Source organism: Fusarium venenatum (assembly GCF_020744135.1).
Source record: "Fusarium venenatum strain MPI-CAGE-CH-0201 chromosome Unknown EDB82scaffold_1, whole genome shotgun sequence".
Classification (NCBI taxonomy): Eukaryota; Fungi; Ascomycota; class Sordariomycetes; order Hypocreales; family Nectriaceae; genus Fusarium; species Fusarium venenatum.
The window spans coordinates 1,088,150-1,110,875 of NW_027072129.1; the positions used below are offsets into that span (position 1 = coordinate 1,088,150).

Sequence of the window (22,726 nt, forward strand, 5' to 3'; positions counted from 1 at the left end):
GAAATGACGGGTATCAGATTTAGATGCGTAGATGCCGAGATGGTAATGTGTCAGAAGGAGTATGTAGCGTTGTTTTGTTACTTTCTCCGAGACTTGTTCCTGAGTAGGTATGTTAGTGTCGTCGTAGTGGATTTGTCTTGTGTAGTGGAATGAGGCAATCAGACTCGTGACCCCTGTCTTATAGCTCAATGTAATGCGAGAAAGAAATGTATGAGACTTGATTCATTGTTAGGGTGAAGAGCTGATATACAGGACATGAATCAAGGCTCATATTCATTTGAGACTGATACCTTAGAAATGGAGGGGTGGGATTGGGATTGATCCAATAGGACCTCTAGGAAATAAGCCGCTGCAAGGAGTGAGAAGGGAAGAAATAGCTTACCCGGCAAGGGATGGAATGCACAGGTCTATCGTATTTTCTAAACTACGTCATACACATACAATCACGACCAATTTATGGCACTTTAGATCGATTATGTTCTGCCCCGATACATTAGAGCTTATGTTTGAGTCAAAGGTAAAGAAAACGCAATGTGGTTGTAATCTTGGTCCTTTCAAAAGAGATGATGAAATGAGAAGAGATACGTTTCTTTCACATCCAAGCATATCAACCCTATCAATAACGAACCGATGAATTCAGCACTAGACTGAATGTCTCGGAGACATGTCGATCCACGAACGCCACGGTCCGTCCCTGGCGTGCCCATCGTCAAGCGGTGAATCCCGTGTCGCTCTTGTAGCTCCCTTCTGGAAGATTGAGAAGAGGAATGCAAGAGTGAAACACTGTCTCACGGAGCCGGGCCGCTTACCTCCGTCGGTCAGATTATTGCATACGAATCCGAGAACACGGCAATCCGAGCGGTATCTGAGACACGTATTGACACGTATAAATCCGATATTATTTACTGCTTGGCCTTTAGGATTCTCGTCCCTTCGTTACTAACATCAACCTGAGCTTTTTACTCACAGGTTAATCCAGCTTCGTTTTCTGTCCAATTTTTGCATACAGCTTCGTCCCATCACAATGTCATTCATCATCGCAGACAGGGTCAGAGACAGAACCCTTACTCGAGATGATTTCAAGAACTTGACCAATGGTGATGATATCAACAACCCAGTGGATGGCAATACGTCCCTTGGTTATGCCGTATTGAATGGCGATGCTTACGCAACCCGCCTTCTCATCAATCACAAGGCCAGCGTCAAAAGAAAGTCCCCCAATGGTCTTTCTGTGCTCCATATGGCAGTTGATGCCAAGGAGAATGCAGCCCGGGTCGTCAAGATCCTTCTTGAGAGCCCAGACATCAATGTGGACGAAGAAGACGATTCCTATCCCCATGACACCCCTCTTATGCGGGCGTTGAAGAACAACCCGGATCCTGTGATCATCAAAGCTCTCAAGGACCGCGGGGCTTCCGTCACAACCCCAAACAGCAAGGGTGAGACGGCGCTGGATCTGGCAGATCGCCTTCTAAACGTTAAAGTCAAAGAGGCTCTTATTGACCCAGACCCTCAAAACCCAACCGGGACCTCGCTTACACGGTTCCTCGTTTCGTCGGCATTCCTCTTGCTTGATTACCTCACTCCCCGAAAGCCATTGCAAGACAGTGTCATCGCAGCCTTCAAGATGATCTATGATCAAATTGTTGTGCCTCGCATGCAGGCACCGGTAAGCTACTCTGAGAACAATAAGCGAACAGAATTAACAGAACTTTCGTCCTCGCAGGTATCCAAATACCCAAAAACGAAGGCAGAATTGAAAGACATCTTAGACGATGTCGTGGCAACTTATGGCTTAGAGAGTTTCTTTGGACCAAACAGTCCGGTCCTTCAGAGCATTCTCCTCCAGGCTTATACGGTCGTGAATGATCCAAGTCTCAACCTGCTTCTTACTTCTCAAGTCGTGAGTTCACAGTTTCACATGGCCTTATATCAGCCTATCATCTATTGCGGTCAGTACCCTTTCAAATGTCAAGCAGCTATTATTACGGACATTGCTAAACTACATGTTCTGCAGATGACAGCGGCTCTATGAAAGAGGAAAACCGATGGCCATCGCAAGCCGATATCGTCAGCGAAATTGCGACTACAATGTCATTGTTCTCGACAAATGAGAAGGGAGCTCATGTCCGCTTCATCAACAAATCTAGCGCTGGTTTGGACAACCTGAAGGGAGAGCCTCTCAAAGCTCAAATGAACTTTGTTCCTGACGGCAGCACCAAGATTGGGACTAACCTGAACAGCAAGATTCTTGAGCCGTTCATCTACAGCAAGACCAATGCAGGAGACGCTTTTGAGCGCCCAATCCTTGTCATCATCATCACTGACGGGTGGCCTACAGAAGAGCCTGTAGACACCTTACAGAACGCCATCATTGCCTGCCAGCAGAGGTTACAAGCTGCCAATCATCCCCGCGATGGTAAGTCGATATCCTCATTTTTGTTTATGATCCAGTGTAAGATGCTAAACTATCACAGCTGTTCTCTTTTCAGCCAACCAGATCGGCAATGCTCCCCAAGCCGCCCAATTCCTGAGCGACTTAATGGCAGTAAGCAAACGGCCGGAATTTGACGGCGTGCTCCGTGTCTCAGCAGGTGAGTATATCATAATGGGTCAGAGAATATTGCGCGTTGCTAATCCTATTCCAGACAAACTGGACGCCAAATTCCAAGAGCTGAGAAACAACAAAGCCACGCTTCAGTATTGGGTCAGTATAATTTACCTTGTTACATTAAATCATGGCTAATATCCACCACTTATAGATTGACTCCGTTCTGTTTGGCCCTTAAGGGCAGTCTTTGCTCGTCATCCTGGCAGTAATCGTTGGGATCAGAATGTGCTCTAGTGGTTGAATGGTGGATAGCAGGCGGGCAGTTAGGGGGTATCTCAGTTTTGCTAGGAAGTTGTTTCTTTTTGTAACTGCTTGTATTATTGAAATTGATTTTGTTATTGCCACTGCCTTTGAGACTGCGTGTCAGATTCCAATACAAACAATTACACTTGAAAATAAAATGTCAAAACAACATAAGCCTACCGTGACAATTCATTTATATAGGCGACGGGTCTCTTAGAGAGGAGGCTTTATTTGGCTGGCTCCATGGCATATCTCAAGCTCATGGTAACCGATACTTCCCATTTGGAATAGTTCGCTACACAGAGAGAAATGTGCCAAGTCAAACAGCCGGCTTAAATGTTTTCTTCTTCTTCTTTTTTTTTCAATCATCTTCCAAGTCCAAAACGACCCTCGCAATGCTCAACTTCAATGCTAAAAGGGCACAGGCGTGACAGAAAGTTTTTGTGCTGAGGCATTCCCAGCAACAAACATAGACCATGCAACAGCACCTTTTATTTTAGCTTTGCTATCCCACTCAAAGAGGGTTTTTCTTCTATAAAGGAAAAGGTTGATTGCTATCTGCTTCCCATCCGACCATGGGCTTACTTGACCCGTCCTTACTATCCCATCCCTACTCCTACTTCAAACTAAATTTCCCGTCCTTACTTGTACTTCAAACTAGATCCATTGACTAACTCGTTGCGCAGTAATAGACGCAAAGATGCCCTACAAGTTGGCCAAAGCACCTTGTTGGGCTAACCAGCTTCCCAAGATAACAATTACCGCATCCTGTCAGTCTTGACGATAATGTAGGAGTTGGGGTAGTCCCTCAAGCGATTCTTCTCGAATGGGCTGTACGGCGAGTCGATAAAGACATGACAAGTGTTCAACTATTAAATAATGTTAGCAATGAATGAAGAAACCAAACTCAAAAAAACAATGACGTTTTTGTCTTACCTTATTGACGTCCCAGCGGATGGCAACGCAGTCGCTCACGTTGTTGCAGAAGTCCCTAGCACAGCTAGCGGGTGAGTTAGCCGTTTCTTCTCGGGAATATCCTGGCCTAAGATTAGTGTTGCGCTTCAGCACATAATTAGTATCGTCAATGTCAAAGGGTGGAATTGTATCAGGCCAGGCGCCAAAGCCTGGGTTGTAGCAGATATCGTCCTTGCCCCGCGCTTGGGCCTTGGATCGGTCATCACAATCCTTTTGAAGCTCGTCTTTTTGTCTTTGGCATGTTTCATCCGAAGTCTTCTGCTCCTTAACCACTCTTTCATTGCATTGGTTGTTGAGCTCTTCTTTCTCCTTCTGGCACTTGGACTCCAATTGCTGCTCCTGCTGGCTCTTAGCAGCATCAAGATCATAAGTGCATTGTTTCTTGATGACATCTTTTTCAGCCTGACACTTGGACTCCAGTTGCTTCTGCAGGTTCTTGGCAGCATCAAGATCATAAGTGCATTGCCTGTTGATGATATCCTTTTCATCCTGACACTTGGACTCCAGTTGCTGCTTCAGCTGGCTTTTAGCAGCGTCAACATCATGAGTGCATTGTTTTTTGATAATCTCCTTTTCAGCTTGGCATGTGGCCTCTGATAGTGTCTTGTCAGTGTTGCGGATAGTGTCACAATCTTTCTGAAGGTTGGCCTTCTCCGCCTGGCATTGTTTCTCTGACTGTTTCTGTTGGTCTTTGACAGTCTTTAGGTTGTCAGTGCATTGTTGAATTTGGTCTTCCTTTTGTCGGATGGCTTCATTGCACTTGTCGCAATCCTTCTGCTGCTGATTGGCTCTGGACAGATCATCAGCGCATTTCTGAGTGAGCCTGTCATAATCATCGGCACAACGGTTCCGATCCTCTGTACATTGTGTTCTGAGTTCATCAAGTTGTTTCCGGAGATCAATGTCTTGTTTTGACCTGCAGTTGCGCTCAGCGTCCTCCCGCGCGTCCTTGACGGCCTTCCTTCGCTTCTCAATTTCGTCATTGAGTTTATCTTGACACTGCCTGTTGAGACGTTTCTGGTCCTCGTCTCTGGCTGTTTTTATATCAGCCAAGTCTCGCTCTGCCTGATTCCTGGCGGCGCGAAGGGCTGCGTTTTCGGCTTTAAGGCGTGCTACTTCGTCGCGGAGGTCGTTGCTGCGTATAGTGCATTCTTTTTCAGCCTCCAAACGCGCAGCCGTTTCTCTATCAGAACATTTCTTGTCGATTTCTTGTTGAGAACATCCGATGTTATTATCCGTGTCGTCGATGAAGCCAACCCTCCAAAGAGAGTGCTGGGAGGGTTCTTCATCTTGACAACCATCCGTGTCACGAATGAGTCGACAGTCGTGGGTTATGTCGTTCCATACCGACGCCTTACAGTTTTCATTGACAGCACAGTGGTTGGCGCAGTCCTGTAAGGTCGAGATGTTGTTCAGAAAGTCGATTTCACCGTCTCCGGGTTGGGGGAAGGTTTGAGAATTAGGGTACAATTTGAACTTGATACGGGATCTGGTTGAAGTCAGCTATTCGATATCTAAGATGACAAGAGAGGTGAACCATACACCATATCGGAGCTAGCCCCGGGGCATTCTTGAGCCTGTGCCACCCACGTGAGGGCTCTCAGGATTAAGCAGAGTCGGACCGGCCAAGCCATAGTGAAGGTAAAAGAGGCCGCTGCAGGTACCGCAAACAATTTTAGTTGGGAACTAGCTGTACGAGTATGCAAAGTCCGTATTCGTCGCGGTTATGGGCCACGTAGAAACTGTAAAGCATCCAATCGATGGGCACAAGTAGAGCTGTTATATAACGTACGGCTCTAACATATGCGGCCCGTTTGTTGACTGTCCTTAGGTAGACTGTTAACAGGGAAAAGGACCAACTCTTTCTCTACGAACTCAATCATATCAAAGTTAGTAATTAACCCAAGACAGAAAGATCTCATGCCGGGGTCTCGGAGGCCGCCTAACTGCGGCTCGATTACCGTTTGCGTCATACAAAGGAACATCAAATGAATTATAACACACGGGCTGAAAGAATGTAACCTTTTGAGTCAAGGCTAACAACAACATTTCAAAGGGGAGAGAAACAATTCATGGATCCTACCACGCCACAGATAGACCGAAGAATTGTAAGAATACCGGAACTTGAAAGAGCCGAAGAGTCAATTGACTATTATCACCTACCAGTTTCAGACCGGATATGCTTGGAGAGCCCACAATTCAAGGCTCTAAACTTATCCAGATGGTATTGTGAGTGAGCTTGGCATAACTTGATCAGGATGCGTCTCAGCTGAACTAAGAGGGTGTTTCAGCAACTCCAATTCGCTGAGATGACGACAAGATCATCAAGGTGTCTGTTGATCTAAACACAACCAAATAGAAAGTATGTGACGAAGAAACAGCTATCAAAAGTTACAAGGGTTCGAATCAGGCTACGTAAGCTATACTTTTTGCCAGAAAGTCAACCTTGTCTCTGTTTCTGCGCGCAAGACAAAAGAAGCAACGACGTCCATCAAGGGAGGACATATCGTCATCACACGGAACAGAGTAGTTCCACTCATAGCAATAGGTGGACATGGAGTCTGTGTCATTGATTAAATAGAGAAAGACAAGACATTCCAATCAGTCCTTGCATCGTTCACCATTAGAGATCCAAACATGAGAATCTGACATGACCGACTTAATCACTTGATTGAGACAAACATCAAGAGATTGCAAACGATATCGACAGGAATTATTCCAATAAAACCAGACACCCCTTAGACAAACTACTACCCTGGCAAGATAAAGTAAGTTTCTCACACAACGTCAGTCAAGTGAAAAACATGTCCACTCGGGAGCATTGCTTAGAGACATGGTAGGGCATAAGCTACAACTGGCGCAGCCGCGTAGAAACGAAAATTCTTGTTCTTACGGATGTCGGCAGATGCAATAGCTCCGATATGAACTTGAGACAAGGTGATTAACTTTCTGTCGCTGGAATGTGTCAGTTCAATTTCGGCAAGTGACGCTTTTTGCCCGGCTGCGACTTTATTCCGATTGTCTCATGTCATCCCTAGCGTAGCCTAGTGAGTGAGCTGAACCCAGAGTCATGTGAAAGGAGGGGGCGTGAATGTAAAGCCAAGGTGGATTCATCACTGTCATTGCAACTGAAACTGTTTCTGATGAATGAAGCTACAGTCGATAACGGTGACAACAGCATAACGGTAGTACATACCGTAAGAACATCGAGGACAATTTCCGAAGCTGTGTCGAATCATCACGTATCACTAGACGCTTAGGAAAACACGAGAGAGAATCTATGTGGCAACGGCAGGGTGGAAGGAACATTGTTGTCTCGGAGATATGGCGAGGTAACCTAGAACGTAAGTAGATTCGATGTGGTTGTTCGTGTCGGATAGAAGTTGCTGTCATACGTATGATGGGCACCGACTTCCAGACGGGTCACGTAGGCTGAAGACACAAAAGAAATATGTGTATCACATAAGATCTGTATGCTAGGCCAGCTGATTTCTCATCACCCAGAGGTATGCCCTCTTTTCGATCAACCTGTGGTTGGGAAGTCGCATTCTTTCAAGACAGCAAGTTAATCGTAATGAATGATATAAGATACGCTGTACGAAACCTTCCCATCACCGCACTATGCAGCTTATTAGAAACTACATAACTATTACAGCTACCACTGCATGCATAAGCTCAAAGGTAATAGCTATAGCCTCCCCAAATACTGCCCATACGAACTATTGATAGAATCATCCAGGTTGTAGGGATCGACAACATGTTTGTTAGAAATGTGAGCATGAAAGTCATCCAAATCATACGTATTGAAACTTCCAGGCTTGTCGTTTACGCATGCGCGACACATATACTGATTCGGTGCACCCTCAACATGTGACCAGAGGACACCGTGTTGCCCCATCATGAAGGGGCTGACGATGATTTTATCCACCCCCTTATCGCATTCATGCTCTTAATGGCAAGTAAGACACGAGGGATATGTTCGCTACCAAGACCTTGAAAAGTGCCGTCCAGTTGAGTATTGTCAAGTCGTTGTAAGGAACCTGGAAGTTCCGCGTCGTCAACTTCCTCGACAGAAACGGTATCACTCATGTTGCCTTGGCTCTTGTCTAGTTGGTCGATGGTTCAGATGTGTATGTTGAGTCTCTGAAAACAAGGCGAACGACCTAATGGCCATAGCAATCTATATAACTGGTGATTGGGTTCCAACAGCATATTCATATGCTACCTTTTATGAGCAATGTTCGCCCAGCCCATCCGCATTCACCCTCAATGATGTAACCTTACATCAGTCCAGGACGTCAGAGAGCCTCATTCTAACGCCGTTGCCTATCTTTGCGACAGCCTCGTTAGTCAACATGTTGTTAAGTCGGAGGTATTAGGCCGCGAATCCTAAATTACAAAGTTAATTAGCGAATAGTGTGCTTTCAATGACATTTCGATAAGAACGGGTGTGGTGAGGGTGGAATCCCAATTCGCCGTACCGCTCAGCCGCAGAGGTCGAAGGTGGTGCAACTCAGACCCTGATGTGAAAGGATGGTTGCAATATATCAAATCACAATCCTTCACATGTCAGCCTAAATTGATAGTGATTTGCGCGATGATGGATTAGGCATAAACGAGGGTCTCTTGTTTCAGCCTCTACTACAACTGGGACACCTTGAGTACTGAGGCATATGTAGTAGCAGATGCGGATGACGCTCCAGGAGTTAGAGATAGCACTAAAAAACAATCAATTGCCACTCCATGTTACGCAATATATGCAGAGTGGTCTAGTGTAAGTCTTGTGTATCGTAATGCTACCGAAAACGGGGGGTTTGACAACTAACAGCCCGTTAACTGAATGTGGCTGCTAAGACGAGAATGACAAGCCCTGGGCGGATTAGTAGTTGTAACACGTCGGTTGGTTCTGATACAATAGGTATAACCCTCTCTACAAGATGTTCTATCCGCGAGCCGAAAAAAGCTAGGGTTTACTCGCGTCGCGTTTAAGGTTACCCGATCCCCGAAAGTCCGAGAATAAACGCCGCGGAATTTTAGAATAAATAATAAATCATAAGGTATACAAAGAATCAGAAAACCCAAGAACGCATTTATGGGGCAAAGGCGGGGTAGAAACTGCAGATCAAAAGCCGAGCGTGGCCCGTCAATGTCAATGTCAACATCATCTAAGACTTGCTCTCACACGGCTCTGTTTCTTCTAATATATACTGATGTTGGTAGTCATTAAAGCACATACGACCATACCTATCAGAGAACTCGGGATCCCGTCCGCTCTCCCATAGATAAGCTGGTAAGGGGCGGATTAGTAGTTGGGTCGGTGACGACCAGCGAATCCCCGCTGTTGTATGTTTTTTGCCTTTTTGGTGTTGAGGAAAACACAATACCACCAACCTAGCCGTAGGAATAATGGCATCAGAATTGGTTTTGGCGACTATCATCGCAGTTTTGTTTTTGATCAAGCTTTTCTCTATTGCGAAAAACTTTATCTCTCCACTCAGATCTATTCCTGGCCCGACACTCGCCCGCTTCTCTGACTCCTGGTATCTCTGGCGGATGCAACAGGGACACTTTGAGCAAGACAATCAAACGTTGCATAAGAAATATGGTTAGTAATTTTCTTTTCGATGGTTTATTCTTAGAGTAAGTACTAATCCACATAGGACCTATTGTTCGTTACGGACCGAATCGGTATAGCTTCAATGACCCAGCAGCAGCAAAGGTCATCTATTCTTTGGGTGGCACCTCATTTCCAAAGTCGTCCTGGTACGATTCGTGGGTCGCCCCAGGAGAAGTCAGCCTTTTGCAGATCGGCATGCGAAGCGTCATTCAAACAACCGGAAGCTGTTCTAGAACACGTACTCAATGACATCGCTCATATCATATGAGCCTTTTGTCGATACATGCGCCGACATATTCACAGAAAAGCTCAAAGAGTTATCCCGTCAGAATTCCCCCATCGATATGGGACATTGGTTCCAGTGCTACGCTTTCGATGTGATCGGTATGATCACATATGGCAAGCGGCTGGGGTTCTTGGACCAAGGTGTCGATGTTGGCGGCGTCATGAAGGCTCTGGAAGACTTTCTCTCATATGCGGCCCCCGTGGGAATCTACAGCAAGTTCCACTCAGTCCTATTTCCTGTGAAAAATTTCTTCGCTGGCTCAAAAGGCTCGGGTCGGGCGTACGTGATTTCATTTACCCAGGATCGACTTGCCGAGCAACTGGCAAGATTCGAGACGGTGGATGAAAAGGATATCATGACTGCAGAGCCCTTCATGGCCAAGTTTATAACTAGCAGCCAAGAACAACCAGAGAGATTTACACGTCGACATGTCACCATGGGTTGCGTTGCTAATATGGTGGCTGGGTCTGATACAACAGGCATAACCCTTTCTGCAATCCTTTACTACCTCCTCAAAACGCCAGACAGCTTGCGGAAATTAAGGGAAGAGATTGACGCAGTCACACGTGAAGGAAGGTTGTCTGAACATCCAACATTCCACGGAACTCAGCAGATGCCTTACCTCCAGGCGATCATCAAAGAAGGATTGCGTCTTCACCCGGCAGTAGGACTACCCCTGGAACGTGAGGTTCCTGCAGGCGGAGCGAAAATTAACGGACACTACTTCCCTGCCGGTGTGAGTGTTTTCCACTCGAAGCTTCATGAACCTCGTATTCTGATGCACCTCCTAGACAATTGTCGGAATAAACGCTTGGGTTCGACACAGGGATGAGAGCGTCTTTGGTCCAGATGCCGACGTATTCAAGCCAGAACGATGGTTCACTGAGAAAGAAGATGTCACAGTTATGAACCAAAACTGGATGCCGGTAAAAAAAAACACTTCCTATCAGAGCAGTACTATGATGCAAAGAAGCTAACACTGCATAGTTTGGTCTTGGGTCTCGAACTTGCATTGGGCGGCATATCTCCATGTTGGAAATCTCCAAACTTGTCCCGCGCATTGTAAGGGACTTTGACATTACCTTTGACGAGGACAAAGTACTGGGGAAAGATCGTTGGCAAACTTCCAATTTTTGGTTCGTAAAGCCAAAGGGATTTGTTGTTAGAGTTACTCCTAGAGCTTGAACACGGTATAAGACTAGGATATAATAGGATTAGCAACTATGCAAACTCAGCCTATGCCTGTTATATAACTGCTGAGTGATTCTTTTCGTTGCATTTGTCTTCCGGTGTGATATGCCATTTTGCCTGATAGCTTGACTATATGGTTTGCAGGACATAAGGTTCCTCAGAGGCAAAGGATCGGGGCGACTGTTCATTTCTGTCATATGCCAGCCTCAAGGTACACTATTAATAAAACGTTGCAGTATCAAATATCTAACAATCATCCATGGGTAAAGTTATTCTCATCAATTCCGATTATCTACATCACTTCCTAATCAAGCTCTCAAGAAAGTCAAAGCCTTGTCTTTGTAAGTTCCATGTTTGCGAGCCCACTTTCATCTTGGCAGCAAAAGTATGCTCTTCATCTGGAATCTCTACCATTTGACATTGCACACCCTGATTTTCCATTTCCTTTAGTAAAGCCTTACTCAAAGAAATAGGTACCATCGTGTCTGCCATCCCATGAACGATGCACGTTGGGGGAAACTGACGATGGATGTTGAGAATTGGATCAACCTTTTGCCAATCTCTGGAGGGAAAGCATGTATCCATAACTCTTCCGTTAGCTATTTGCGTAAAGGCAAAGGCTTGTCGAGAATCATTGAAATTGGGACCTGCTGGACCTGCTTGACCTTCGAGAGAAACTCCACCGCGAATGGGGACTGGTCTCTCTGCAAACACCTGGCTGAGAAATTCTTGACTCAAATTCGGAGGTAGTTTTGCAGCAATATGTGGAAGGCTTGTGGTCCAGAACGGATCATCGAAGCGGCAAGGTCCGTAAAAGTCGAGGATTCCAGCAACTGGACGAGGTACTCCAAAGCCCTTGTTATACTGTTAGTATCATAGAAATATTCAGCAATTTACTAGATTAAATTACCAGACAAAGAGACAAATGGCCTCCGGATGACGTTCCAAAGGCAAAAATGTGTTCAAGGTCACATGAAATATGTGTATGCGAGTTTTCGTGGATGGATCGTTCCAGTTCACCATTATATATCCATGCAAGGAGATCTCTACAATCTTGCATTGGGCCCTCGAATAGGTCAACCTGTGGACAGAGTCGATGGTTTGGAACGACTATAATCCAGCCTCGGTTTAAGCAATCCTGGATTTGGTCCTGGTTGACCATCTCAGATGCACCCAGCATGAAAGCTCCCCCATGAATGTTGATTACTGATAACACATGGTGTTAGACTTGGCTAAAAGATTGATGAACTAGAATATCGAAGTACTTACTGACTGGGCATGACGCTTTGGGATTGGAAGGAATGAATACAGTCGCATCAATGCCACTCCCCTGTATAGATTTGTAAACCACCGTAATCTTCTCCGGAGTAGTCATTTTTGATTCGCTTTATTTTCTGATTGAAGTTCTGTTCTCCTTGATGCGCTGCTGAAAGGAGTTGTCCATATGAGCTTATGATCCTTGTTGGCGCGTAGTAACTTGGTAACTGGACCCGGATGACGATCACTTCGTTCCGAGCTACCCCGCACCCTCGGAATTCCCGAATTCTCCTCTTTTTTCCTACCCGACGGACTTCTCCGATTCTTCCGTAGATCGTCTAGTGGAATCCCTGTCATATTGCAAGCCTCTGACTCCATGAAAACTTACTTGCTAGTATATAACTTCATCTCTCAACGTGTCGACACCATCTAGCGTCATACCAAAATTCATACGTCTACAACTATCTACTTTATCTGCAACCGTCAAGATGCCTATTCCTATTCACACAACCCCACCGCCGTCAAGGACGAGCTACATCATTCAGCAGCTCGAGGGAGAGCGTCTCTCTATACCTGGCAGCAAAGGCACATTCCGTATCCTGGCCTCCACTAAACAAACCGATGGCCAGATGTCGGTGTTCCAGAGTGGTGCTGTCCTATCTGATGCACCTGGATTTCACTACCATAAAGAAGCCCACGATGTGTTTCTGGTAACAAAGGGTTTCATGAAGCTTTGGAACGGCGACAAGTGCCGTATAATGGGTCCTGGCGACTTTGCCTATGTGCCTCCAGTAAGTTCATTCATGTCAGTTGATGATTTATCTAACGACGGCTTATCTAGAACATTATTCACAACCCCGAATTGATGGGACCCCATACGGAAACACTAGGTCTAGTCGTGCCAGGTGACTGGATCGATTTTTTCCGCTACATCGGGGAACCATTCGAGGGTAATATCGTGCCAGAGCATGACAATCGCGATCTGAAATCGCATGTGATACCCAAAGTCATGTCAGCTCCTAAAGACTTTGATGTTCATTTCGTTCGAGACTATCAGCCTCCAGCCGTAGGAGAATGGGAGGAAACCGAAAACGTCCTCCCTGGCGATTTGAAGCCATACTTCCTTCGAGCCAACACTGGACCTCGCTGGGTGGCTGGTGGTGTCATGTCTCGCCCATTTATCACTACAAAAGAGAGCGGAGGGAAGTTCGCTATTTCAAGTATTGAATCATCTGGTTCATACAAGTCGTCTGTGTTTTCGGATTACTTGGCCTTTCCTAATGTCGATCACTGTTTGTGTATCCTGGAAGGCGCTCTTCGTGTTGTTCTCAAAGGCGATGAGGAGTGGGTGACTCTTCACGAAGGCGAGACAGTCATGATTGCTGCAGGCCAATCTTTTAAGCTTGAGTTTGGCTCGAGATATGTTCGGTTTTGGTCTTTTACGGATGGACCGGGTATTGAGGAGTTGATCCAACAGGCTGGTGAATCTTATCAGAGCTTTGTGCTTCCCGATGAAGCTACTGCTCTGGATCAGTCCAAGCTTGATGATGTAGTTCAGAAGCTGGGCGCTAAGCGAGGATGATTCGATGTGAATAGATAAAAGTTCAAGATATTGATTGAGCCTTGTCAAATACCAGTCTTTGAGAACAACAAGTTATATAAATTGTCGATTGTGGGCGAAGTCAATGAAACTGCTACAGGGTAGAGTAAGTCGCACCTGTCATTCAGTTTATTTATTTGACTTGGACCAAAAGCCCAGTATTGTCAAAATATGTATCTTTATGAACTTGAAGAAATGTTCAGTAACTAGGCTAATGTAGTAAACTACCACAATGATTCAATGATAAGTGAATTGCCGTGGCTTCTGCCGTCGGAATGGTTTCTGTTCGCCACCTCCCACAGTGTGTACTATGAATCCCCACGTTGGAAGGCTGTAGGAAGTAGCCTATTCTAAAACTGCTCCAACCGTCTGGGGGTGTCTTGATATTCCTTTCGCCCCAACCATCACAGCCCCAACCTCCGATCTCGTCTCGATTAGTCTACAATTGTAGAACCAAAATATTGTCAGTGTTGACGCGACAACAAATAGTTTCACCATTGATCGCCCTCAGTTGAGATGGAAGCACAATCAGCAACAGGAAATGACGCGTCTGCACCAGCGCCCAAAAGGCGTCGCTTTCCACGTGCAGTCGTCGCCTGTGAACGGTGTCGACTGAAAAAGTACAAGTGCTCAGAAGCCCAACCATGTACCCACTGCAAACGTACGTTGGGCTGGACCTGTATGGAACCGCATCTGAAACTGACACGAGACGCGTTGTAGGACGTGGCGTGGAATGCAAGTATGAGAGAGTTTATCGAGACATGACCGATCGAACGTCTCTCACAAGGTATGTAACTGATGGATACATATTGTATGAACGTTTCCTGAATCATTAAAGCGATGTCAGTAATGATGCAGGCCAGGTCAACCCTGTGGCCCAAGAACCTAGCCCTGGTCCCGGCACACAGCTCTTTGGGAACCAAGCTCAACAACAGAATGCCGAGTGGCTTCAATCACCAGTATCAGCCAGGGCCAGGCTTCCGCCTATATCCAGCATCGATCCATCACTGGTCCGGGTCCAGACCCAAGTCCCAGCAATCTCGCCTAGCGAGGAGAGCGAAATAGCCGAAGTCAACCGGCACACCAACGGCATTGAGTACCACGGCAACACGTCTTCCATGTCCTTTTTGGATAATCTTCAAAGACTGCGAGAGCAAAGACCTGCGCCAGCCGAGCACAAATCATTTTCACTAGTATCAGTACTACACAACCCGAGTTTTGTGTCAAGGAAAAGTTATGCCTCGGATTTGACCAGTTCCCTCGCTGCCAATGGATTCTATTCAAAGCGAGCTAATACCTTCATTGAAGGCTACTTTGGGGGTATACATTATGTCCACCCGATAATCGACAAGGAGGACTTTCTGGCACGAGCTGATGGACTTTGGCGAGGCACCAATCGTAGCGATGTGCACTTTATCGCTCTATACTTGAGTGTTTTATCTTTGGGTGCCTTGACTAGGACTTGGAATGAGGATACACTTGATGGACTCAGTCGCTTTCAATGGAGTAGGAAGCTTTTTGCTGAAGCCCAGACGCTTCTGGACGATATACAGTTCAGCAGTCAAATGGAGACGATACAGTGTTTCTACGTCATGGTATGTCAATGTCTAGCGTGAGAGTTTCAAGGGCTGATTTGTGTGCCGTGTACAGGCAAAGGTATGCCAAAATGAACTTAATCCGAATCGTGAGTACCTTTGAACAAATTGTGAAGATACACCTGGGGTTTATACTAACATCAAAATAGTTTCCTACATGTATCTGGGCTGGGCAATACGTTCTTGTCTGGCTGCGGGGATGAATCGTGAAACAAGCAGTCCGAATGAAAAAAGTGTTCTCACGATGTCAAGAACATGGTGGTAAGTCAACGCTACAGCATCCTTAGTAAAACTTTCACTTTGACTGACACGATGGCTGAACCAGGGGTATCTACTCGTTAGAAATGTTCGTATCTCACTCCTCCTTGGACAATCTGTTATTCCGTGGACTAATTAGATTATCAGTGAAATGAGTTTTCTTCTCGGCCGACCCGACACACTTGGTCAAGACCAATATCACAATCGGGCAATGCCACCAATCGACGATTCAGAATATGCCATCATCTCATCGATGGTTGAGTTTGGTTGGATCATACGCAAGGTTTCTATTGGCATCTATCACTCTCAACAACCAATAATCGAGACCATTGGTTTGGCATGTGAGATAGAGCGTGAGATGGATAGTTGGCTTGGTGGCCTACCTCAACGACGGAATATTTCTTTACGAGATCCAGATTGGCGACGGAAACAAAGAATTGTCCTGGAACTTAGTACGTATTATCGGCGATAGTCTTTGGCTTCACGCTTGACTCACTGGTTATAGGATATCATAACGTCATGATGCTTCTGTTCAGACCGTTTGTTACTCGTTGCACAAGAGAGCCCAACCAGCAACCATCAAATGAGTTGGTAGGGGCTGTCAACAAGTGTGTTTCATCGGCTCAAAGGACCATCGAAATTATGTATGAGACTTATAAGGTCCATACTTACTTCCGGACATGGTAAGTAGAATCCTGATCTATCGCAGTTACACATCCACTTATGCAAGAACGACAGGTGGTACAACACGACATACATCACGATTGCAGCTTCAGTTCTGCTCCTGTACGAGTCTCGGACGAAAGAACGCCCGACCACAAACAATATCGCTCTGATAGAAACCGCAATGGAAATTCTAGAAGCGATGGACGAGTCGGTAGTGGCGCGGAGTGCGGCAGAGGTCATCAAACACTTTTTGCGAGAGCTCAATTCTGTGCCCAACGGAACATCTGATAACCCCGTGCAAGACACCATTAATGTGGTGCAACAGGCTCCTACACCCGGTCCGTGGACGTCTTTAGACGTAAGTGACTACCTGACTTGATATATCGCGTTTGACTTTCTACTAATCACAAATGACAGTTTGAGCTGACAGGCTTTGAATTCTTGGACTTCCCACTAGGCGAGATGATAACTGTTTTTGACGAACTACACAAGAGCCTTGATCACAGCGTTCAGCCAGAGTGAGCAGTTGCAAACGATGGTTTGTAGTTTGATATAATTTATGTAAGAGTAACTACGACATGGATCTAGATACTTTATATTTCTTTTCTCGCCCATTTCCCTTGGCGAATGGCGCTTTGAACTGAGCTAAACGAGTCCTCTTATCGCTGCTTGACACATGACTAATATATCATGCGCACCAAAGGTGCCGCTTCTAGCGTCCACCAAGCTTTTCAAAGGCACCGTCCAGATGCTGGGGTAGGAGATGAATGAGGCCAGGATAATGATTATTAGCACTGGCACCATTATCCTGGGCCAGCTGCTCCCAAGACTATTTATTTCTGTTAGCTAGGTATTCAGGCAAACTTCAATCCAAGGGGTGAGGGCTTACTGATTGAACTTTCTCAAACTCTTCCAAAACAGATTTGAGTTCTGATGCAACGTTATCGGGGAATGGTTCATGTGCTTTCTGGATACCTTGCGCCAATGCAGATAGACTGCCTACGATCTGCGACATTTGCATGTTAGCAGCGGCCAATACTGCTTTCTGAAAAGCTTGAGACTTACCTGACCAGAGAAGGGCCCAGAGGCGTTTTTTTTAGCATCGTCTTGATACTCGTCCGGATGCTCTTCAATTGATGATTTACAGTTGTTCAAATACTTCAAGGATTGCTTGACTTGATCCGCCACCATCTGTACACGCACCTTCAAGGTATTGTCAACTCATTTGCATGGTAAAAATTGAAATAGGAGGGCATACCTGTCCAGCATCTGATTGTGTTCCACCTTGTATCGCTGCGTTCAGACCTGCCACATTGCCGGTGAGAGTCTGCAGGGCTTGAGCGACCTGAGGGAAATTTTCCATTGTTGTAGATGGGGAGGTTGTAGTAATTGATAATTGTGTGCGGTGTGTGATAAAACGATAAGTTGATGAGAAGAAGTGAAGATTGAGACAAGCATAATGGGACGGTTACTGACTTATAGACCTGGGAACTTCGGCTGTGAGTGAATTTGTTGAATGAATAATGAGCCGCCGACGTCGTTGACCTGTTAGCCTGTTTACCCCTCCTCATTTCATCATTCACCACGGCGACACGTCACGTCTCTGCAGCTCAGCTGTAGATGTGAGACCGGCCTTACCGAGTTGAGATGATTAACTGTTCAGCTCAATGCAAGTTAACGGGTCAGGTATAAGCTCATTCGAATGATCTGCGATACTAGGTGCTTGGATACATTGTAGCATATCGATCTCGAGCTGTTATAGGTTAGTCGTGTTTACAAATGTACGGTGGTTGGCAGAACGGACCTCACTAGTCTCTTCAAGAAAGCGGCCCAAGAGGCTATGTCCATCGCCTCCAGTGATCCTAATTGGCATGTATTGTAGTGGCCCGCTTTATTGTCTCAGGGTTCTTGACAACGTAGGCAAAGATCTCTGGCGGTCAAAGCAGATTGATATCATCCAATATATCTGTTTAAAACGTTTCCCAAGTTTGCAATTTGATATTGACTGTCTCCGACGTATGGACCGAATGACGCAATTGCAATTATTGCTTATGATTTTAACCTCGCTGGGCACCATCCGATCCCGAGTCGGATCTGCGGCTCTAATCTTCATCTAGGCATATATCCGACAGGGTTTTGTCCACTTATCCAGCAACTCCAACCTCTCATGGTCTCCTCCATCATTGGAGAAGTTGATACATTATGGCTGACAAGATAGGTGGTCATGTCTGTTCTTTTCTACCGCGTGTCCTCGTCGTCCAGATAAACCTTCCATTTCACCAAATAATCAAGCTTTTTCCTGCCACAGAAATCCTTGCTCCTTCCCAGGAATCAGTGGCCGCAGTGCCATTCCATAGTCACCCCCGTTTGGCGTGCGCAGAAGAGTATGGATGTGGAACTTGGCGGGTTCACTGTTGGTCAAGAAAACCCCAGAATGATGATCAAACTCGACTATAACGACCGGACTCTGCAGTCGATAATAGAAGGGATCTTGATCACCAAGGCCTCCAATCCAGCAAAAGTACGTTTCGTGGAACCATTGACGGATGTTGTCGAGGCGCATCGCGCGGGCCTTGTCGGGGAGGTAGAGGAGGTACTGCTCAAATATCTGTTCCACGATGGCCTTTTGGGCATCGTCCATATCAGAAACCAAAGTTCCTTCATAAGGCACGATGCGATTATCGCGATATGCACCACAGAGATGCCTTTGATCGTCATGATTCCATCGACCGTGTGGCATCTCTGTATCATGCATGTCTTTGTAGATCTGGGCTTGCCTTTGTTTTGTCGCGTCGAGACTTTGCATCAACTCCAAACCTAACTTTTCTTCAACATATAAAATTCTCGTGCCCTTGTACGGGCCATCTCCGTCGATCAAGTTCGGTTCAGCACCTGTAAACCAAGGTGAGATGACAATTTGGGCCTTGTGGAGGAAAATGTTGAGACAAAGGTGATGGCCATAGAAAGAGAAGCCCCAGGGTCGGTCTGTTGATGGTTTACCGAAGAGGACAAAATTGTAAGAGAATTCGTTCATAACCGCTGGTGCCTCGACCAAGTTTCCAAGAAAACCGTTGATTCTCATGGCAGCGACAGCTTTCTCATATCCCTTTGTTGATAACGTCGCTTGTAGAACTTTCATGGCTCGATCGCGAAGGGTACTGTTGATCTCGTCTAACCTAATGCCCTTGTCGCTGAGGAGGAATTCTGGATTTGACCAAGTACGCCATTCAGATGAATCAATATGATACATCACTCGGTGAAGCTGGTCTTTGGTACATGCCTCGATGACGGCAGTAGCAGCGTTGGTAATGTTATTAATCGGAATCCCTTCATCTTGCAGATTAAAGAGTCCTGGTCGAACATGGCCTATGGTTTTCTTTTGTCAGAATGCCTGCTCAAACATTGGTTTTGTTGTGATGAAACACACCGTCGCTGGTAATTCCCTTGAACGGGTCCTCAAGCAAACCCATCCAGTGCTTATACAAGCCATGAAGCCAAGGTGGGTTTCCTCCAGTCTTGAAAGCTTCGGCGTATTCGTGGGCATCTTGTTTCTTCATGGTAGTGAATCTCGGCGTCGAGAGATCTGGGAGGAATCGGCGATAAGCCGCGGGTTCAGTCCCGTTCACTGATGCCATGACTGCAATTATTAGCCTGATTTGCGATAGATAGATGATGGTAAGACGGAACGATGGGGATAAAAAGTGTGGCTTCAGTAGTGTTGGCACAATTTCACAAACTGAGGATTGATATGTATACTTGTTTTAAACTTGTACTGATTATCTATTGTCTTATCTCCGTTGATATCGTAGTCTTCGGCGACCCAAATAAAACACTCCACTTCGGCGGCAAATGTGGTATGGCAAGAATTGTCGGACCGGACTTCGGCAATGGCGGGCGACGCCCCATAATCCGCTTCCGAGTTTGCGGGAGAAGCCGAAGTCGGAACAAAAAGTTTCCTAAATGCAGCCTTAGAGAATACTAATCATGATAAGAGGTTTCTATTATAATCAGAATATGCGAGTAAATAAAAGCCCGAGGCAAGAGAATTTAGTCCCGACCATCAAGAAAACATATAAATCGTTATTTACCTTTCATACTTGTCTCACACCAAACCTGTCTCTTGTAACTATGGCACTACGACAGTTCTCACGTATGAACCAGCCACTTCGCTCATTTTCTCTGACCCAGAAAATCTGACATAACTCATAGGCCTCGTCCGGTTTGTTTCGACCACAGAACCTGCAAAGGTTCTTATTGGTCAACCAGAGAAAGATGATATTGACATTGGTGTTGCACTTCGTCAAAGACGTGAGGTTAAGATCCATGTCTTCTCCGGCAGCTCTGTTTTGGATCCAGGTCAAAAAACGGGAGAAATAGCTGTCGTGAGCCGTATCATGTCGCCATTAGATGCCAGCGAGGTCGGCACCATCAGATGTATTGGACTAAACGTAAGATACTGAACCAAGCCTCTTCCAATAGTGTCTTGAGACTGACATTCTATAGTACAAGAGTCACGCTGCTGAAGTTGGTTTGGACATCCCAACAGTACCTACGCTCTTCCTGTGAGTCAACCCGACTGGGACTGTAACACGGATATCATCCTAACCGGTCTTGATAGAAAGCCCAGCACCTCCATAGGAGACCCTTGGCCATCCGTCACACCACTACCCAAGTTGACGCAGGTTGATGACTGCGGGGACTACGAGGCCGAACTGGCTGTGGTAGTTGGAAAGGCAGCAAAAAACGTTACGAAAGAGGAAGCGATGGAGTATGTTTTGGGCTACACAGCAGCCAACGACATCTCAAGCCGCACCAGCCAATTTGGTCAGTCGCAATGGTGCTTTTCTAAAGGGTTTGACGGCTCTTGTCCACTAGGCCCTGCTCTAGTTTCCAAGGATCTTGTACCTGATCCTTCGATATTCCATATCCGTGGGTTGAAGAAGGATGAAGTCTTGCAGGACTGTGGCACCGAGTAAGTACCAACCAAGCCTTCCCGAAAGTGATTACTTTTAACATTCTCGGAATAGTGACCTCATCTTCGACATTCCCACCTTGGTGAGCTTTCTGTCCCAAGGTACAACACTCCTGCCAGGTACAGTTATTCTTACCGGTACACCTGCCGGTGTGGGTATTGGCCGTAAACCTAAGGTTACAATTAGTGATGGAGATGAGTTTTCCGTGGAGATTCTGCCACATATCGGTACTTTGGTTAACACCTTTAAGAACGCAGCTTAGTATAAAGAGACAGTAGGATGATTGGTTTGAAAGACATAAATCAAGAAGAAAAAATCGTATCTTACCTGAATGCTTTATACATTTTGCAACATAATATATCTATCCATGAAAACTCGTTAAGCTCGCCATTTCTAGATAACAAGAGTTTAACGGAAAGGCACCCGATGACTTCTAGTACCATGGCCTTATTTCACCCCGACCTTAGATGTATAAGACATATAAGCTGATGGTGGAAACGCCATTGTGAGTACATGTATCTTTCATCCAAATAGGATTTATCTTATGGTCATGTAATATGATGTTGATATTGATAGATATCTCCAATAATACCAAGTATTTATTTATATACACCTGCTATTCTCACCTGGATCTTGAATCTGCTTCTTCAACTTTCCAATAGTGTTGGCACTTTCTCAGTGAGATATTCAACAATGGCTTCGGGACCCTTGGCCACTTGAAGACCGTATGGGATCGCATGAAACTTAATACCAGGAACAATTGTTCTTGCGGTTTGCTCTACCTCCTTGCTCTGCTCTTCCGTCCACATAGAAGCGGTAAACTGCAACTTGTAAGTACTCAAGATTGTCTGCTTGTATAAGCTATCAACGTACCAAGACATCAGGACGGTATTCCTCGATTAGAGCGCGCACATCTTCAATTCCTGAACACAAACAATCAACTTCAATTCTCAAGAAGGAATGACGTGAACTACTTACGTTCCGAGTTGACGACATAATCAATTGTGTAAGTGTCTTTGAGGTTCTCGACCATGGCACCAATGACACGTTTGGCTCGATCTGGTGCTGTATTGACAGTCATGAGACGATAGGGACCTTTGGGACTCATTGTGAGATATGATGGATAATAGAAGAATGGGGTATGCTGATTATTGTGATTACAGATGACTGCAGGACTTTAGTTTCTTCCCCTTTACATTCTCTTTAAAGTCTGTCTGGTCATTGAGAATCATCCACGCTTGACCATTTCCAAACAAGTCAAGATCCGATTGGTATAGCCGAGGTCAGGGTCTCCAGAATGAGTTCATCTCGGAACATGGTGGGTCCATGGATAAAAGCTCGGATGTCCCGAGCAAGTTCGGGACCAGGCTATCGGAACCACCCCGGACCCATCATCGAGGTTCGGCAGCATGATCTCCCTTGGCGTATGCCATACAGTGTGCTGGAATTTGGCA

General features: G+C 45.8%; 9 protein-coding genes across 9 annotated transcripts; 5 read left to right on the top strand and 4 right to left on the bottom strand.

The window, feature by feature from the left end:
* Positions 1-815: 815 nt before the first annotated feature.
* Positions 816-2,956, top strand: EDB82DRAFT_5803 (uncharacterized protein). Its single transcript, XM_065609999.1, has 6 exons — positions 816-1,669; positions 1,727-1,952; positions 2,018-2,419; positions 2,478-2,594; positions 2,649-2,707; positions 2,763-2,956. Exons 1-6 carry the CDS (start codon positions 1,025-1,027, stop codon positions 2,787-2,789), a joined length of 1,476 nt encoding a protein of 491 aa, XP_065465295.1. The 5' UTR covers positions 816-1,024; the 3' UTR covers positions 2,790-2,956.
* Positions 2,957-3,407: 451 nt separating this feature from the next.
* On the bottom strand, positions 3,408-5,463 carry EDB82DRAFT_549590 (uncharacterized protein; the record flags this gene model as incomplete). The annotated part of the gene is made up of 3 exons (XM_065609554.1): positions 3,408-3,723; positions 3,791-5,332; positions 5,374-5,463. 3 exons carry the CDS (start codon positions 5,461-5,463, stop codon positions 3,613-3,615), a joined length of 1,743 nt encoding a protein of 580 aa, XP_065465296.1. The 3' UTR covers positions 3,408-3,612.
* A 3,639-nt stretch (positions 5,464-9,102) lies between these two features.
* Positions 9,103-11,004, top strand: EDB82DRAFT_564255 (cytochrome P450). The gene is made up of 5 exons (XM_065609792.1): positions 9,103-9,434; positions 9,490-9,620; positions 9,680-10,468; positions 10,524-10,658; positions 10,720-11,004. The coding sequence occupies exons 1-5, from the start codon at positions 9,236-9,238 to the stop codon at positions 10,915-10,917; spliced, it is 1,452 nt and encodes a 483-aa protein (XP_065465297.1). The 5' UTR covers positions 9,103-9,235; the 3' UTR covers positions 10,918-11,004.
* Positions 11,005-11,113: 109 nt separating this feature from the next.
* EDB82DRAFT_549598 (Alpha/Beta hydrolase protein) lies at positions 11,114-12,298 on the bottom strand (the record flags this gene model as incomplete). Its single annotated transcript, XM_025732170.2, has 3 exons — positions 11,114-11,778; positions 11,834-12,129; positions 12,193-12,298. The coding sequence occupies 3 exons, from the start codon at positions 12,296-12,298 to the stop codon at positions 11,221-11,223; spliced, it is 960 nt and encodes a 319-aa protein (XP_025591122.2). The 3' UTR covers positions 11,114-11,220.
* A 247-nt stretch (positions 12,299-12,545) lies between these two features.
* EDB82DRAFT_482598 (RmlC-like cupin domain-containing protein) lies at positions 12,546-13,983 on the top strand. The gene is made up of 2 exons (XM_025732169.2): positions 12,546-12,971; positions 13,022-13,983. The coding sequence occupies exons 1-2, from the start codon at positions 12,669-12,671 to the stop codon at positions 13,760-13,762; spliced, it is 1,044 nt and encodes a 347-aa protein (XP_025591121.2). The 5' UTR covers positions 12,546-12,668; the 3' UTR covers positions 13,763-13,983.
* A 194-nt stretch (positions 13,984-14,177) lies between these two features.
* EDB82DRAFT_5828 (fungal-specific transcription factor domain-containing protein) lies at positions 14,178-16,883 on the top strand. Its single transcript, XM_025732168.2, has 10 exons — positions 14,178-14,441; positions 14,501-14,567; positions 14,619-15,375; positions 15,431-15,464; positions 15,525-15,636; positions 15,701-15,721; positions 15,781-16,085; positions 16,139-16,316; positions 16,372-16,657; positions 16,717-16,883. Exons 1-10 carry the CDS (start codon positions 14,297-14,299, stop codon positions 16,819-16,821), a joined length of 2,010 nt encoding a protein of 669 aa, XP_025591120.2. The 5' UTR covers positions 14,178-14,296; the 3' UTR covers positions 16,822-16,883.
* Positions 16,884-18,586: 1,703 nt separating this feature from the next.
* Positions 18,587-19,856, bottom strand: EDB82DRAFT_542778 (uncharacterized protein; the record flags this gene model as incomplete). Its single annotated transcript, XM_025732166.2, has 2 exons — positions 18,587-19,665; positions 19,727-19,856. 2 exons carry the CDS (start codon positions 19,854-19,856, stop codon positions 18,587-18,589), a joined length of 1,209 nt encoding a protein of 402 aa, XP_025591118.2.
* A 571-nt stretch (positions 19,857-20,427) lies between these two features.
* Positions 20,428-21,534, top strand: EDB82DRAFT_519159 (uncharacterized protein; the record flags this gene model as incomplete). The annotated part of the gene is made up of 5 exons (XM_025732164.2): positions 20,428-20,449; positions 20,509-20,747; positions 20,803-20,861; positions 20,918-21,271; positions 21,327-21,534. The coding sequence occupies 5 exons, from the start codon at positions 20,428-20,430 to the stop codon at positions 21,532-21,534; spliced, it is 882 nt and encodes a 293-aa protein (XP_025591117.1).
* A 284-nt stretch (positions 21,535-21,818) lies between these two features.
* On the bottom strand, positions 21,819-22,522 carry EDB82DRAFT_482610 (uncharacterized protein). The gene is made up of 3 exons (XM_025732163.2): positions 22,251-22,522; positions 22,146-22,195; positions 21,819-22,093 (listed from the first exon to the last, which is right to left on the bottom strand). The coding sequence occupies exons 1-3, from the start codon at positions 22,378-22,380 to the stop codon at positions 21,920-21,922; spliced, it is 354 nt and encodes a 117-aa protein (XP_025591116.1). The 5' UTR covers positions 22,381-22,522; the 3' UTR covers positions 21,819-21,919.
* Positions 22,523-22,726: the final 204 nt, after the last annotated feature.